Source organism: Apteryx mantelli, chromosome 11 (genome assembly GCF_036417845.1).
Source record: "Apteryx mantelli isolate bAptMan1 chromosome 11, bAptMan1.hap1, whole genome shotgun sequence".
Classification (NCBI taxonomy): Eukaryota; Metazoa; Chordata; class Aves; order Apterygiformes; family Apterygidae; genus Apteryx; species Apteryx mantelli.
In genome coordinates this window covers 13,743,865-13,757,695 of record NC_089988.1, presented here as the reverse complement: position 1 = coordinate 13,757,695, position 13,831 = coordinate 13,743,865, and the positions used below count along the sequence as shown (strand labels likewise).

The 13,831-nt window shown below is 52.8% G+C and overlaps 1 protein-coding gene across 1 annotated transcript; it reads left to right on the top strand.

Moving 5' to 3' along the window:
- The first annotated feature begins 11,742 nt into the window (after window positions 1-11,742).
- On the top strand, window positions 11,743-13,489 carry LOC136992979 (olfactory receptor 14A16-like). Its single transcript, XM_067302996.1, has 3 exons — window positions 11,743-11,818; window positions 12,531-12,644; window positions 12,876-13,489. The coding sequence occupies exons 1-3, from the start codon at window positions 11,743-11,745 to the stop codon at window positions 13,487-13,489; spliced, it is 804 nt and encodes a 267-aa protein (XP_067159097.1).
- The last annotated feature ends 342 nt before the right edge of the window (window positions 13,490-13,831 follow it).

The window sequence follows — 13,831 nt, the reverse complement described above, 5'->3', positions numbered from 1 at the left end:
GTTTCAGTCCTGTGACAACTTGTGCATCTCCATCTGCTCCTCTCTGTGCATCTCAGACTGCATGCATTTGTGTATATTTGGGTTGCAGAGCCTCAGCTGTGGCACAGTGCATGGTGAAACCTGTTACCAATGGCCAAGGACACCGTGTGTGCAATGGCCCCACTTCAGAGCACAGACATGCTGGCATCAATAGCAGGTGGCAATGTAATGGTGGAATGAGGTTCCCACTGAGAGAGCAAAGCCTGCAGTGCCCAAGGCCAGGGAGAAGCAGAGCTGGGCTGTGCAGGAATGGCAGGAGAGGGATTTGCTGCCTGAGCTGACTCTGTGGCACCTTGTGGCCTGTGACAGAGGTGAACTGATCTCCAGGCAGGACAAGGTGCCACTGAAGAAGTCCCTGGGCCTGGGCAGCCTCTGATTTGGCACCCTGAGGTCATCATTAGCCCAGTTCCTGTTCATATCACCTGGTGGTGAGAAGAGGTTCAGGAGGAGGAAAGCTAGAAGGTTTTAAGGGTGCAAAGACTAGAGCAGAGACCTTGGTGGGATGTGCCTCTCCCATTTGTGAAGCAGTCTTGGCTGTAGATTGGAGGGACTTGGCCTAAAGGCAGTGGTGGGATCCAGTTCTCTGGACACTGGTAGGAAACCTGAGTTGCCCTGGGGCGCTTGCCCAGCAACCACTCCAAAGGGCATGGTTTTCCTAGAGGCCCCATGGTGTACCTCCTAGAGACATGTGGTTGTGCTGGACACCCCCAGGCATCCGACATGGCCCTGCAGGCCTATTTCTGTGTCACTGAATCAAGTGCCTGCACTGGATGACATCAACTGTTTGCACTGTTGGGATCTGCATGTGTCTCAGCTTCCTAGTGGGTGGAGCTCTGGCGGCAGTGGGCATCTAGTATCATTGCAGGTGGTCAAGGCAGTTCCCTGCCTGGCCCCCAACTCATGCTCTAGAAGGATGTGGGTGTCACACTTGCTCGATCAGAGCAAGCAGACACAGGCACATGCCTTCGACCACCTCTGTGTCTTCCAGTGTCACCAGGTGTTTGCATGTGAGCAACTGATCACGCCCTCCATCTCTAGCGATTAAAATAGGAGCACAGACCAAGATCTTTCATGCATACATCCATGCTGTGGTCACTTCTGCCTGGGCAAGGGGACTCCCACCTCCTTTGTGTTTTTTTGTGTAACTCATGAGAAGGATCTGAATCCTACTGCATCCCAGGGCCCTCTAAAGCACTCTGAGAAGCCCAAACTGACTCGTCTGAAACAATTCCTGAACAATGGGAAAACAAATTCTATTCCTGTCTCTGTCTAGGTGTCCTGCCTAGTTAAGAGGTGGGAATCGGGGCTTCCTGAGTGGGACATTTCCACTTTTTGTAGATAACCTTTCTTTGATAAGATAAATTGCAATGCTGGAATCAGTCTCTCTCCACTCTTTAGCAAAGGAAAATAACTGACTATTTTAGTCTACTTCAGTGAACGTTTCCCAGGAGGAAGGATTTCCCAGGAGGAGCATTGGTGATTATTTTAGTTTGTTCCAGTGACCATTTCTGAGGAGGAGGTAGCACAAGGGACAGAGAAATTCATGAGCTCAGCTGGGCCTCTGCTCCTGAGTGGGGCCAGGCTCCGGGGATGAAGGGAGCTCATGGCAACTGGGCAGCACTGCCCAGACAGCTGTGTGCAGGAGCAGCTCTTCTGCAAAGGGCAGCAGGGCTCCGGGCACTGCCTGATGCTGCTGACATAAGAAGTGACAAGGCAGAGAGAAGTGAAAGGCAGTGTGGAGTGCAAGGATGGCTGACAGTTCATTGTGGGGGAAATCTTCATAGCCCCTGACACAGTAAGTCTCTGTCTGCAGGGCAATGCTACTGATGTTCCTGGAGGGGTCTTGAAACCCATCCAGTCAAACAATTGGATTTTTAAGGATGCCTCTCCCAGTTTCTCCTTTGCAGAGGAGGGGGAGATGCTTCAGAGCAGGGATTCCCTGCCACACCATCACAGGGACAGGGCATCCTGCTACCTTCTCCCAGGGACTCTGCGGGGGGGGGGGGGGGGTGTGAAGCTGGGGTGTGCACACAAGCCTGCCCAGGGCTTTAATTCAGAGCGGTGCCCTGTGCCAAGTGTCCTGTGTGTCCCAGGCATTGACTTTACTGCCTGCGAGGGTCAGCACTCAGCCTGCCCGGGGAACTCCCGGCTGTGCTGTGGGGAGAAGCTCTGGGTGGGAGGAGTGATCCCTGGTGGAGCAGGTTCATTTTGCCTTTGGGAGGGTACTGCGTGGGTCAGGGCTGCCCACAGCTCCATCTCACTCCCAGGACATTTCTGGAGGAAATTTTCCAAAAGGAAGGTCAAGGCAGCGGATACATGAAAGGGAGGGAGCTGTCATGAGTCTATGCTTTCAGTTATTTTCTGTTAGGGTGGGGTAAAATGGGAATAGATCTGTCAGGCTCAGACAGGAGATGGAGGCTCCAAAACAGTGACACTGAGACAAGAGCAGTTCTGGGAGGGACTCAGCAAATGCCTCCATCCACCCCTCAGCCTAAGGACAGAACCAGCATCACCTTTCCAGATTCACCAAGGTTTCTCTCACCTGCTCCATAGCACCGGCAAACACAAAGGTGCCCTGGGCAGTGTCCTGCCCCCGGGAGGTTTCTGCAGGGCAGAGCTGAGCACCCAGCAAGTGGGATGGGGTGTGTGAGCATTGAGAGGGGAAGACATGTGGGGACAGAGAAACAGTTCCCCACAGGGATGGCTCCTGTCAGCAGAGTCATGCTCAAAGTGTGACAGGAAACTGTCAACTCCAATGTCTCCTCTCCTCTCCCAGCCAGCACAGCCCTCTGCTCTCAAGGCTGTGGGGTCCAGGGCAGGAGTCGTTTCCTCAGCAGCTGGACATGCAGGAGAGAAGACAGTCCTGAGTGCCCCTCTGTCCCTCTGTGGCCCTGCCTCCCTCCGCACAAATATCATGGTATTTGCTCCATGTTTCCCACCTGCCCATGCTGCCCTTGTCCTTCCCCTTGGACTCTCTGGGCGGGGGAGTTTCTGATGCAGTTCAGACACTGAGACCCTGTGGGTGCTGCCCTGCAGATGTGTTGTTAACAGTGAGGTGCCCAAGTGCCCCTCTAACCTGTGGGGCTCTGAGCAATGCAGTGTGGGGGTCTGGGAATGAGCCAACTCTCTCGCCAGGACTTCCCACCCTTAGGACATTCTGCCATTTCCCTGGGGTGTCTGGCTGGGCTGCAAGCTGCCCTCCACAAGGACACAGCTCCCCCATTGCAGCTGCGTGTTATCTAGGTGCCCCAGGAAGAAGCCACATACATACTGAGGCCACACTGAGACATGCTGGTGGGATGGTGGATGTGGGCAGCTGGAAGGAGACCAATGTGTTGCTGGCTAGAAGGGGAGGGCTGAGACCTGCCTCATGTCCCCTCAGAAAGAGTGCTGATGGGCACTTTGCAAGTGCATTCCTCTGCTCTCCGCTGTGTCATTTCTTTTTGGGGTAACACGAGTGCAACTGTCCTCTACCTCCGAGGTGGGAGCACAGGGCAGCTGGGAAGAAGGCAGATGGACAGGCCAGCTCTGCTCCCTCTGCACTCAAGCCAGAGTGAATCCTTTTGCCTCTGAGGAGTCACAGCTGGTCACTCTGAGTGCAGCAGCAATGCTGAGGATTTCTACCTGCAGGAATGCTCCTCAGGTGTGACAGGGTCAGCTAAGGAAAACAAAAGCGTCCTTAAAATTATTAATGACCCCACATAATTTAGAAGTGAGAGTGAAGATGCTGAAAATGCCTTCAACATTTTGAGTGGATTAAATATGACTGGAACTGGGAATAAAAAAGTATAGATACCCCTGTTCCCATGTACCTACTGCTGTAGGTCAGGGCTGACTCCTCTGGAGCCCATAGGCAGAGGCCCTTGCTCCTGACGGCAAACCCAGCCAGCACAAACCAGAGCTCAAGGAATGGAGCCCAATACTGCTGATATGGGGAGAGGTAACATGTATGTGTTTGGGAGGGTTTTATGAGAAGGTTTTGCTCAGAGAAGTCTGTCCTAATTTGTCTCTATCTGTTCTTCTTTGCACAGTCCCCCATGCCTGAAGATAGCAAAATGTCCAACAGCAGCTCCTACAACGAGTTCCTCCTCCGGGCACTTGCGGACACACAGGAGCTGCAGCTCCTGCACTTCTCGCTCTTCCTGGGCATCTACCTGGCTGCCCTCCTGGGCAACAGCCTCATCATCACAGCCGTAGTCTGCGACCACCACCTCCACACCCCCATGTACTTCTTCCTCCTCAACCTCTCCCTCCTCGAACTTGGCTCCGTCTCTACCACTGTCCCCAAATCCATGGCCAATTCTCTGTGGGACACCAGGGCCATTTCCTACTCAGGATGTGCTGCCCAGCTATTTTTCTTCTTTTTCTTATTTTCAGCAGAGTATTCTGTTCTCACTCTCATGGCCTATGACCGCTACGTTGCCATCTGCAAACCCCTGCACTATGGGAACATCATGGGCACCAGAGCTTGTGTTAGAATGGCAGCAGCTGCCTGGGTGAGTGGTTTTCTCTATTCTGCGCTCCACACTGCTAACACATTTTCAATGCCACTCTGCCAAGGCAACACAGTGGACCAGTTCTTCTGTGAAATCCCTCAGATCCTCAAGCTCTCCTGCTCAGACTCCTACCTCAGGGAAGCTGGGCTTATTGTGGTTAGTCTTTGTTTAGTCTTTGGGTGTTTCGTTTTCATTGTGCTGTCCTACGTGCAGATCTTCACTGCTGTGCTGAGGATCCCCTCTGACCAGGGTCGTCACAAAGCCTTTTCCATGTGCCTCCCTCACCTGGCCGTGGTCTCCCTCTTTGTCAGCACTATCATCTTTGCCTACCTGAAGCCCCCCTCCATCTCTTCCCCAGCTCTGGATTTGGTGGTGGCTGTTCTGTATTCGGTGGTGCCTCCAACAGTGAACCCTCTCATCTACAGCATGAGGAACAAGGAGCTCAAGGATGCCCTGAGGAAAGTGGCTTCATGGATATTTTTCAGCACTGGTAACATTGCCATTGTTCTCCACAAATGAGTTCCCCCGTGTCCCGTACCAGGACTGAGTTTTGTTTGTTCACTTTATTTTTATTATTACAATTGTTACTATTGTTAGTAGTACTTGTTATCATGTTGCTACAGAAATGCTTGCATTCATTCCACCTTCACTGAGACTGCTCTGTCTCACCTGGTACCTATTTAAGATTCTATCCAACACTGGGTCAGAGCTGACTCCATCGTAGTATCTGTTTAATAAAGTAGGTTCTTGCAGGTGCAGTGCCTGAAGGCTGGGCTCTTCTTCCAAAGCTGCTGTCCCTCACACCCTGTCCCCAGTACATTTCCTTCAGACAATCTCCCCCACCCTGCATGCTGACTGTTATCCCAAAAGTTACCCCCAGACAAGGCTCCTTGCTTAGCTGGAGGACTGGATGTCCAGCTGTGAGCCCTGGGAGGATGAGCCTTCTGCTGGGTCCTCTGCAGAGCTGGCAGGGAGCATGCAGGGTCCTGGGGCCATCTCCTGGACCTGTAGACCATCCTCCTCCCATGGGGGCCCTCAAGCAGGGTGCCTCAGGGCAAAGATGTAGCCTAGATTGTTGTTGTATGAACAGAGAAGAGAAGCTGTCCCAGGAAACTCCTCACATATACAGCTCCTTGTATCAGTCATTTCTACCACTGGCCATTCCCCATGGTCCTGGTGAGGGGTGATCTTTGAACGTGATCAGCTCTGTCTGCCTGCTGGCTTCAGCAACTGTATGGGGGAATGTCCAGCCCTGCATGGCCTCTCTGTGGGCTCAGACCCCAGCATAAAACAGAGCATGCCTTCAGCTAACCCCGAGGGGACAGGGACAGGGCTGGGCAGGGCCTGGGAACTGCTGGGAGGCTGCCAGGCAGGAGGGCCGTGGGGGATGGGGCACCAAATGCTGTCATGGGGATCATGCCTGCAGGATGCTTCCCCACCCCAGAATGCACCCTGTCAAGCGCGGTGCCTGCACAGTGGGGCCATGGGGACACATGAAGGGCAGCAGGGCTGGGTCAGTGGAGGGATGAGACACAGATGGGAGCCATGACACTCCAGAAGCTCCTGACAGTCATGGAGGGGATTCACTGCTGCAAGCAGGACTGGGGGTTTCTCAATGCCTACAGCCACCAGCACCACCTGCCAGGATTCCCAGACCCAGCACAGACGGTGGGTGCCCAGCACTGCAGCTCACAGTGCCCCCGTCCTGTGTCAACGTCCTCTTTCAGGAACACCCCCGGGTGTGTCACTCCCTGCCCAGGTGTGGAGAGGAGCTGCTGGAGGTCTTCTCTTCTCACGCCTGCTGGTCCCAGCTGTGCCTTGGTGTCAGCCTACAGGCTCTGCCCTGGGTCATGTCATGTCTCCATTTGCTCCTGTCTGAGTCCATGTAGGGACCTGCAGCATGTATGTCTGCTTAGAGCTGGCCACTACAGCCCACCTGCATGGTCCCAGGAGATCCCAGCAAGGCTGTGCTTGGAGGTGAGGCTGTGATTGTCCTCAGTCAAAGCTGGTGGGATGGTGTGTGTGGGGGCCAAGGGGAGGAAAGGTCAAGAGACAACAAGGAGAAGATGCAGAAAGGGAAATTTCAAATGAGCTGAAGGAAAAATAAAGAAATGACCATGGTAGTTGAGCAGCACTGGAGCAGGGAACAGGAGATCTTTAAAAACTCTCCTGCAGAAATCACTTACCAACCTGGTCTGTCAAGTTAGCCCAGCTCAGAGCAGACTGTGGTCCTGGAGATCTCTGGTGGTCCCTCCCAACCCAAATCCTCTGGGAGGAAGGGGCTGGAAGGCAGAGTGACAGCAGGGGACACTGTTGTGGGGTTGAGGCCTTGCTGGCATTTGGACTGCCTGGTCAAGCCTGTCCTCAGTTATAAAGTAAGCGAGTTCATCTTCAAAAGGAGTCTCTGCTCCATGGACAACAGGAGTCAAAGCAGTGCCGGGAGACTGCAGAAACATTCTCAGGAACACGCCGGGTATTCAGGCCCTTCGACTGCTGAGGTGTCCCCAGACCGGTGCTTTGCATCCAGGGTCTGAAGGGCTGAGAAATCTGTAGAGCCAGAGCAGATCGGAGTCCCATTTCCTGGACTCACAGGTTACAGGGCATCAGCAGGGCTGTACTGGCTGCAGGGAGGGAATCACTAGCCCAGGGCATGAGCAGATCCCCCTCTGCCCTCCCCTCTCTCTTCACACCCTGGAACAGAGATCTTGTTTCCCATGTTGCCCCTCTCTGCTGGGCTGTATTCCCAGCTGGAGTGGACGCAGGCTCCACACTGGGGAAATGCAGCAGAGCCCAGTCTCATCTAGAGGAGCAGGGTCCCACCACACCTGCTGGGTGGCCAGGGCTGCAGGTTGCACACCCCACTCTGTTCCCCACACACTTCCTGCCTGGGGCTGCAGGGTGCCCAGCAACAAGGCAGGCATGCCTGGGGGTGTGGTGCCATTGGGGTGGTGGCCTTTGGACCAGCCTCTGTCTGTAAGGGACTCAGGAGATTCTCCACCTGGATGTTAGTGGCAAAGTTTGTGTCCCAGCTTCTTCTCTGTGGAGTGCTGAGGATTTCATTCTTGGGAGAAAAGGCGAAAGGGAAACCCTTTTGTGCACGGGACTTGTATGACCCCATCAATCTTCTAATGCCTTCTCCTGCTCTATCACCCCCAGAAGTCCTTTGGCAGAGGCATTTTTTGGTTTCTGACCCTCTATCAGACCCTGCTTTGAGCAGCACGTTGCACTACAGGCCTCCTGTGGTCCCTAAAACCTGAATTATCCTGAATGCCTATGATCTCAGGCCCCATTTCAAGCACAGAGCAAATGTCTCTGGGACAGGAGTCCTTTGTGCTTTATGTGACCATCTAAAAGAATGCAGGTGAACACCACCTCCTCCTCCCCATTGACTGTAAGGGCAGCCTGGAAGGCACTGCCTCAGGCATAGCTACATTACACCGGAAATTCTTGGCATCCACCTTTAACCACCTGAAAGGCCATTGCCTGGAGGATCCCCTCAGGGGGTGAGGTGAAAACAACATGCTTTTCTCTGGTGTGATTTCTGTACCTCTGTAGTTTGCACCTCTAAGTAGATGGTGCCATCCTCCCCCTTGGTTTCTTGCCTGAAGCTCAGGCTGGATGGGGATGTGAATGTGGAGGTTGTCTGTCACTGCCATGACCGTGAGATGGTGAAGTAGTAAAAGGAATAACAGAATCACGGCCCCGGACTGCAGGAGAAAGGATTTCATGTTGTTTGGGTTGTAGTTAGGCAAGCCAAAGCTCATCTGGAGCTGGAGCTGGAGCTGGAGCTTGAAAGGGATAGGGAGGGTAACCTGAAGGGCTTCTGCAAGGATGTTGGCAGCACAAAGCAGCCAGCCAAGGAAGATGTGGTGTCCCTGCTCAGTGGGGCAGGGGACGTAGTGGCAAAGAGAGGGGAAAGGCTGACGAGCTCATTGCCTCTTTTCCCTTGTCTTTTCCTGGTCTTGTCTACTGACAGGCATCCCTGGCCCCCGAGTCCTTTGGCATCATCTGTGTTAGCAAAGCCTCACCCATGGTAGAGGAGGATGCATCTGGGGAGGACTTTTGCCCAGTGGGCACACAGAAGTGCACAGAACCAGATGGGAAGCACCCCAGGGTGCAGGGAGAGGTGCCTGGAGTCACTGCAATGCTGCTCCCAATTGTCTATGAAGTGTCATGGTAATCAGGGAGGTTCCTGATGACTGGGAAAAGACAGACATCTCGGCCATTTTCCAGAAGGGCAAGAGGGAGGGTCTGGGGAACGACAGGCTGGTCCTCTTCATCTCAGTCCCTGGGAAGGTGATGCAGCAAATCCTCCTGGAAACCATCTCCAAGCATATGAAGGAGAAGGCCTGGAAGAGGCAGCATGGGTTGACTAAGGGGAAATGGAAACCATGCTTGACCAACCTGGTTGCCTTCTGCCATAAGATGAATGCCTGTGTGCACAAGGGGAAAGCAGGGGATTTCTGTGAACCTTCACTTTAGCAAAGCCTTTGGCACAGTCCCCCAGAGTCTCCTTATAGCCAAATTGTTGAGCTCTGCCCTGGATCAACGGACCATAGGGCAGGTGGAAGATTGGCTGGACCATCAGGCTGAAACGCTGTCATCAGCGGTACAAGTTCCAAGTGGCAGCTGGTTATTAGCAGCATCCCTCAGTGATCAACAGGTGGGGCAGGACTGTTTAACACCTTTATGAATGGCCTGCACAGTGGATGGAGTGTTTTCTCAGGACCCTTGTGGCCAATGCATAAGTGGTGGGAGCCCCTGGGCAAACTCATCTAGTTCCTTCTGCGTTGACCAGGGGGGTTGGGACCAGGTGATGTCCAGAGGTGTCGTCCACCCTGAGTGCTGTGATTCAGTGAATCTTTCCCTGGAGAGCTCTGTAAAGAGAGAAGAGGCTGAGGAAGAAAAAATGCCAAAGAGGCAGAAGAAGAGAGCTGAAACATTATAGTTTAAATAAAGCAGTTCCTCCAAACAAAGTTTCTCCATTCAGAGTGTTGGTAGCAAATGTAGTTTGATGAATAATGTGTGTATATATGCATGTACACTCGCATCGAAAGGCTAATTCCTGTAGTGCAGGAACATGGTGCTGCCAATTCATAAGAAAGAAAAAAATACTGGCAATGGTAAAAACTGTGTGAAGTTTTGGAAACGAGGATTTCTTGTCAATTGTTGCATTGAGTTATTTTTTGAGAAGATTTCAAATTATGATTAGGTCTTCTTTTGGGGCTTGAATCATTTGACCACAGAGGGAGGGTATTGCTGCCTGTGATGTCCTGGGGTACCTATGTTCATATGTGATGCTGGAAGTTTTGGAGGCCTCTTGCAGATAACTGTCCTCTGATGAGACAAATTGCAATCCTGGAATCAGTCTTCCTTCAGTGTTTAGAGAGGGCCCATCAGTGATTATTTTAGTTTATTGGATTGAACATTTCCCAGGAGGAGAGAGCACAAGGGACAGAGAAATTCATGAGCTCAGCTGGGCTTCTGCTCCTGAGCAGGGACAGGCTCCTGGGTTGGAGGGAGCTCATGGCAACCTGAGAGCACTGTCCAGAGACAGCTGTGTGCAGGAGCAGCTCCTCTGCAAAGAGCAGCAGGGCTCCGGGCACTGCCTGCTGCTGCTGACATGAGAGGTGACATGACAGAGAGAAGTGAAAGGTAGTGCGGAGTGGGAGGCCAGAGGAGAGCTCCTTGTGGGAGAAATCTTCACAGCCCTTGACGCGGTAAGTCTCTGGATGGAGGGCAATGCTACTGAGGTTCCTGGAGGGGTCTTCTGAACCCAGCCCATTCAATTATTGGATTTTTAAGGATCACTTTCCTGGCTTCTCCAGTGCAGAGGAGGGGGAGATGCTTCAGAGCAGGGATTCCCTGCCACACTGTCATAGGGACAGGGCGTGCAGCTCCATTCTGCAGGGGTGTGAAGCCAGGGAGCACACACAGGTCTGCGCAGTGCTGTCATTCAGAGCAGTGTCCCTGTGCCCCAGGTTGCTGTGTACCCAGCACAGTGAGTCTGATGCCTGCGAGGGTCCTGCCTGGGGAGCTCCCCAAAGCAGTGTGGGGAGAAGCTCTGGATGAGAGGAGAGACCCCCCCCCAGCAGGGCAGGTTCATTCTCCTGCTGGGAAGGTGCTGCGTGGCTCAGGGTCATGGTTGCTCACAGCTCCAGCTCACTCCCAGGACATTCCTAAGGGGACTTTTCAAGAGGGAGCTCAGGACAAGGGTTACTTGAAGTGGAAGGAGCTTTCCTATTAGGGTATGTGCTTTCGGTTCCCTAATTTTGGCAGGAAGACAAAAGGAAAGAGTTTTCTGGTTTGACAAAGAACTGGGACTCCTAAACTTCCCCTCTCTGAGATCAATAGGTCTGTGAAAAACCTCAGCAAGCCCCTTCATCTTCACCCAGCCTACAGACAGCATCAGCATCACCTTTATGGCATTATCAGGCTTTATGTGACCTGCTCCTTAGGACTTCTGAGCACAGCAATGCCCCTGGCCAGTGCCCTGTCCCAGGAGGTTTCTGTAAGGTAAAACTGAGCACACAGAAGCAAGTTTGGCTCTTGGGACAGAGAAGGAGCTGCTGGCAGGGACAGCTCCAGGCAGCAGAGATGTGCAGGGAAGCCCAGCAGAGCCTCTGCCCTAAAAGGCATGGAGTCCCTTGCTTTAAGCCACCTCCTCTGCAGCCAGACCTCCGGCAGAGGAGAGGAGCATCTCTCCAGCCATAGGCCCATTTTGTGCTGCCCGACAAAGGGGCTGAGAGTGACTGCCCCGCAATGTCTCCATCTGCGAGGCGGCATGCCCAGCTGGGCAAGGTGAGGGCTTTCCCGAGTCCCCCTCTGTCTCTCTGTCCTTGCCTCCTTCAGCACCAGGATCATGATTTTACTCCTTGTTTCCCCTAATGTCCATGCTGCTCCTCTTCTTGTTCTCGGGCTTTCTTTGGTTGGGGGTTTTCAGCTGCAGTTCAGACATGGATGCTGCAAGCTGTGCAGCAGAGGGGTCTGCATGGGAATGAGGTTGCCCCAGCCCCCTTCTGACTTGTGGAGCTCCAGAAAATGCAGTCTGTGGGGCTGCGAAATGAGCTGACTCTCCCTAAAGGAGAGCCCATCTCCAGTCCTAACAGTCCTTTGACCGTTTCCTTATAGTGTCCTGCCAAGCTGCCACCTGCCCCCTGGAAAGACACTGCTGTCTCATAGCACCTCTGGGATATCTGAGAGACCCATGAGGAAAGTGCAGAAATGCTGCGAGTATGGAGATGGTGGTGGGAGGATATATGTGGGCATCCAAAAGGAGCCCTGTGTGTCCTTGGCTAGAAGGGGAGTGTGGAGAGCTCCGTCAGGTGCCCAGAGAAAGGGTGAGAAGTTTGGAGATGTGCACTTTGAAACTGGACTCGTGTGCTCTCAGCAAGGGCTGTTTTCTTTTTAGGGTAACATCATCCTCCAGCTCAAAGTGGTGGAAGCACAGGACAGCTGGGAATGAGACTAATAGACCCATTGGCTGTCCTCGCTCTGCACCAAGTGACAGTGGGTGCTTCCCTCTCAGGACTCACAGTAGAAATGCCAAGGATTTTTACTTTTAAAGAGCACTCCCCAAGGGTGACAGGGGCATCTCAAAAAAAAATAAACAATATTTAAAACCTCCAAAATTCTGTTCCTCTAACCTCATTCTTTAGAATTGGGAGTGAAGATGCTGAAAAGACCTTACACAAATGAGTGGATTTCATTTGACAGAAATTGTGAGTGTCAGAGCTAGTCACCTCCATGCCCAGGAACCCTCTTCAGGTACAGCAGGACTGACTCCTCCGGAGCCCATGGGCAGAGGTCCCTGCTCCTCATGACACACTCAGGCAGCACAAAGCAGAGCTCAAGCAAGGGAACTAGGCAAAGGGCCTCCCAAAAAAGAAAGAAGCAATGTGGAATTTTTAATAAGAAATGGAATGTTTTATTAATGTATTTATTTTCCTTTCAAACTCTTTCCTAACTTGTCCCTGTCTTTTTCTCCTTGGACAGTTCCCCATGTGCAGTGGAAGCCAATGTCCAATGGAAGCTCCGTCAACGAGTTCCTCCTCCTGGCATTCGCAGACACGCGGGAGCTGCAGCTGTTGCACTTCTCGCTCTTCCTGGGCATCTACCTGGCTGCCCTCCTGGGCAACGGCCTCATCATCACAGCCGTAGCCTGTGACCACCACCTCCACACCCCCATGTACTTCTTCCTCCTCAACCTCTCCCTCCTTGACTTTGGCACCATCTCCACCACTGTCCCCAAATCCATGGCCAATTCCCTGTGGGACACTAGGGCCATCTCCTACTCAGGATGTGCTGCCCAGGTCTTTTTCTTCTTTTTCTTCATTTCAGCAGAATTTTATCTCCTCACTGTCATGGCCTATGACCGCTTTGTTGCCATCTGCAGACCGCTGCACTATGGGACCCTCATGGGCAGCAGAGCTTGTGTTAGAATGGCAGCAGCTGCCTGGGCCACTGGTTTTCTCAGTGCTGTGCTGCACACTGCGAACACATTTTCCATACCACTCTGCCAAGGCAACACAGTGGACCAGTTCTTCTGTGAAGTTCCCCCACTCCTTAAGCTCTCCTGCTCAGACTCCTACCTCAGGGAAGTTGGGCTTCTTGTGGTTAGTGGCTCTTTAGTCTTTGGGTGTTTTGTTTTCATTGTGCTGTCCTATGTGCAGATCTTCACTGCTGTGCTGAGGATCCCCTCTGAGCAGGGACGACACAAAGCCTTTTCCATGTGCCTCCCACACCTGGCTGTGGTCTCCCTGTGTGTCAGCACTGGCCTGTTTGCCTACCTGAAGCCCCCCTCCATCTCCTCCCCAGCTCTGGATCTGGTGGTTACTGTTCTGTACGCGGTGGTGCCTCCAGCAGTGAACCCCCTCATCTACAGCACGAGGAACAAGGAGCTCAAGGATGCAGTGAAGAAACTGATTCAACTGGTACTAGTTCAGCAGCAATAAGCTGTCCATCGTCTTCACAACTGATTTCCAGTTTATCTCAGGCAACTCTTGTGCTTTGGGAGTTCTTTCTGTGATAGTCATGTTTATACACAAATGTTTGAATTCATCCCACCTCTCTAGAGGCATGAACCCAGTCTCTCTGACCCAGAGGCCTTCTGTGAATGTATCTATCACTGTGTCAGAGCTGGCCTCTCTCTAATAAAAGGGGATTTCCTCAGTGCAGTGCTTGAAGGTTGGGCTCTCCTTCCAAACCTGGAGCCAAGAATGCACTCAAGGACTTTCACCTGGGAGAGGACTGTTGCTTTTCTGGGGCTCTCCTTGGGCTCAAGTCGATGAGCTCAT